Source organism: Procambarus clarkii, chromosome 21, assembly GCF_040958095.1.
Source record: "Procambarus clarkii isolate CNS0578487 chromosome 21, FALCON_Pclarkii_2.0, whole genome shotgun sequence".
NCBI classification, from domain to species: domain Eukaryota; kingdom Metazoa; phylum Arthropoda; class Malacostraca; order Decapoda; family Cambaridae; genus Procambarus; species Procambarus clarkii.
The window spans coordinates 8,882,562-8,885,975 of record NC_091170.1 but is presented as its reverse complement, the minus strand read 5'-3'; the positions used below and the strand labels follow the sequence as shown (position 1 = coordinate 8,885,975).

The window sequence follows — 3,414 nt, the reverse complement described above, 5'->3', positions numbered from 1 at the left end:
CTTCAAATTGAACTCATCTCGACCATATTAGATTTTCTATTTCGAGGGTTTAACTGCTCTCGCTTCGCCAATCATGGCCAGCTATCACCACCAGATCACGGAAGACCTCGTCAGGGGCCCTCATCTCAGTCCTCGCCCAAAACTTTTCAGACAAGACTGTGACACTGCCAGCTTCTACAAGACCACACCCAGACATTATCAGATCTTACCAGATCTCATTTGACCTCACTTAAACTGTATCAAACATAGTTAAACTGTATCAAGCCTCGTAAAGCATTTTCAAAACATTGTCAGACCATGACAAACTGTGTTCTATACTATACCAATCATGGTAAAACCATACCAAACAGCGCCAGGCCATACTAAACGATAACAGCCCGTACCAGATATCGCAAAGCCATATCAAAACATCACCTGGCAATATCAAATATCCCAAGACAATACCAAACATTGGTAAACCACATATAACACACACCAAATCAAACATCATCAGAGTATATCAAAACACAGCCAGAGGATATCAAAACATTGCCTTAATTGCCCCCCCCCCCCCCCCGTGGGTTTAAAGGCCGCAAATCCTACACTTAACGAAGGTCTTTAAAGGACATCAGAATCTTTTGAAAGATTCAATCTTGCAAAAACAGAACTGAAAGAATCCAGGTTGTTTCTGGATTCAATTTTTATTATCATTATTGTTTTAATGAAACTTAAACCTTACCATTGGCATTTTAATGTTACAAAATTAAATAAAATAATTTTGTGAAATAATTTACATATTAACTCACTCATTATCGTGAGATGTTTTCCCAAAACGCATATTTTGATTGGGTAAAGTCGTGATTCACCGAGCTATGATTGTGAGTATGTCGTGGAGAGTTATGGCAACAATCTCCGCGCATTTTTGTATATTTAATATCTATGTTAAAAATTAAATTATGTACGAAAAAATTCTAATATTTATAGATATGAGAGCGAAAGTGAGAGAGAGAGAGAGAGAGAGAGAGAGAGAGAGAGAGAGAGAGAGAGAGAGAGAGAGAGAGAGAGAGAGAGAGAGATAATAACAATAATTATAAAACAAAACGATTAATAATAATACAAATGCAATTTTAATAATTAATAATAATAAACATAATTTTTTTAATAATTAATAATGCAAAATTTTTAGTAATTAATCACATTCAAATTTTAATAATTAATCACATAAATTTTTTAATTATTAATGAAAATTCAAATTGTGTTAATCGTCAATATAATACCGGGAACGGAGCGGACGACTTCAACTCACAAATAAATAACATAGAAAGTGACAACATAGAAAGTGACAACATAGAAAGTGACAACATAGAGAGTGACAACATAGAAAGTGACAACATAGAAAGTGACAACATAGAGAGTGACAACATAGAAAGTGACAACATAGAAAGTGACAACATAGAAAGTGAAACCATAGAGAGTGATAACATAGAAAGTGACAACATAGAAAGTGACAACATAGAAAGTGACAACATAGAAAGTGACAACATAGAGAGTGACAACACAGAAAGTGACAACATAGAAAGTGACAACATAGAGAGTGATAACATAGAAAGTGACAACATAGAAAGTGACAACACAGAAAGTGACAACATAGAAAGTGACAACATAGAGAGTGACAACATAGAAAGTGACAACATAGAAAGTGACAACATAGAAAGTGAAACCATAGAGAGTGATAACATAGAAAGTGACAACATAGAAAGTGACAACATAGAAAGTGACAACATAGAAAGTGACAACATAGAAAGTGAAACCATAGAGAGTGATAACATAGAAAGTGACAACATAGAAAGTGACAACATAGAAAGTGACAACATAGAAAGTGACAACATAGAAAGTGACAACATAGAAAGTGACAACATAGAGAGTGACAACACAGAAAGTGACAACATAGAAAGTGACAACATAGAAAGTGACAACATAGAGAGTGACAACATAGAAAGTGACAACATAGAAAGTGACAACATAGAAAGTGACAACATAGAAAGTGACAACATAGAAAGTGACAACATAGAAAGTGACAACATAGAGAGTGACAACATAGAAAGTGACAACACGACGACTGAAAAACCATAACAAAATGAAAGAAATCCGCTGAGAAATGCCGTGAACACTAAATTTTGTAACATGTCTCAGAGTTTCTCATAAGATTTTGAATTTCTCCTTCGTCTGCTGAATCTTCACAAACATGCCAGGAATCTGGAATAGGGGGGGGGGATGGGAGGGATGCCTCTTCCCGTGGAATGGGATGGTGATGGGTGCTATACTTTCTCGTAGGGAGGGAGGGATGGCTTTCTCCCAGGGGAAAGTAGAACTATGCCTTTTCCCCTGTGGGAGGGGGGCAAGGCCTACCCCTTTCATTCGAGGTCCGGAAGAATACCTCTCTTTCGTGAGGGAAGAAAGTTGTCATTGTTAATTGTTTTTTTGAAGAAGATAAGGATCCAGAAGGCTGTTTGTACGTGTCTGTGCCTCCCCTCGTTTCTCACACAAAAAAAATGTTAATTCACTTTATCATATCTTCCGTCTCCAGAGTGGGGTGGTGGGGGTGGGGAGTTCTCCTTTCTCCTCCTCTCCTACGGGTCTGAATTCTGGCATTTCAGTACCTCAAAGTATTCCTTTGAGAACTGCAGCTCTTCCTTTCTCGCTCCTCAGAATTCTCCTTCACACACACACACACACACACACACACACACACACACACACACACACACACACACACACACACACACACACACACACACACACACACTCACACACACACACACAGCAGGCTAGTGGAGGCAGACTCCATACACAGTTTCATAAGTAGATATGATAAGAGCCTAGAAGGCTCATGAATCTGTTCACCGGTTGATTGACAGTTGAGAGGTGGGACCAAAGAGCCAGAGCTCAACCCCACCAACCACAACTAGGTGAGTACAGTCACACACTCAACAAAATCTCTCTATACACTTAACTTTGTATCTGGGACTCCTGTTACATAGTTAAGTTGCTCAAAGAGAGAGAGAGAGAGAGAGAGAGAGAGAGAGAGAGAGAGAGAGAGAGAGAGAGAGAGAGAGAGAGAGAGAGAGAGAGAGAGAGAGAGAGAGAGAGAGAGAGAGCGAGAGAGAGAACGAGAGCGTAAGAGCTAACAGAACATCACTCCATCATTTAATACCCACGAAGTTACGAGCACGTTGCAGCGACTCCAAGAGCTCGTATCCCGGGGATTCTTGACTGCCGATCTTCAGTGTGTTATAAAGAGAGAGTTTCAATAGTCTGTCCATTCGTAAACTTCACAGGTTTGTGCATACAGAGCTTTTGTGTTCTGAAGAGAATATATATTGTATCTCCAAGTGTCTGAATGTTTTCTCTCTCAAATGCTTTCTGTCTCGTTTG

General features: G+C 38.9%; 1 protein-coding gene across 1 annotated transcript; it reads left to right on the top strand.

The window, feature by feature from the left end:
• The first annotated feature begins 851 nt into the window (after nucleotides 1-851).
• Nucleotides 852-2,112, top strand: LOC138367034 (rhoptry surface protein CERLI2-like). Its single transcript, XM_069328430.1, has 2 exons — nucleotides 852-861; nucleotides 1,166-2,112. The coding sequence occupies exons 1-2, from the start codon at nucleotides 852-854 to the stop codon at nucleotides 2,110-2,112; spliced, it is 957 nt and encodes a 318-aa protein (XP_069184531.1).
• The last annotated feature ends 1,302 nt before the right edge of the window (nucleotides 2,113-3,414 follow it).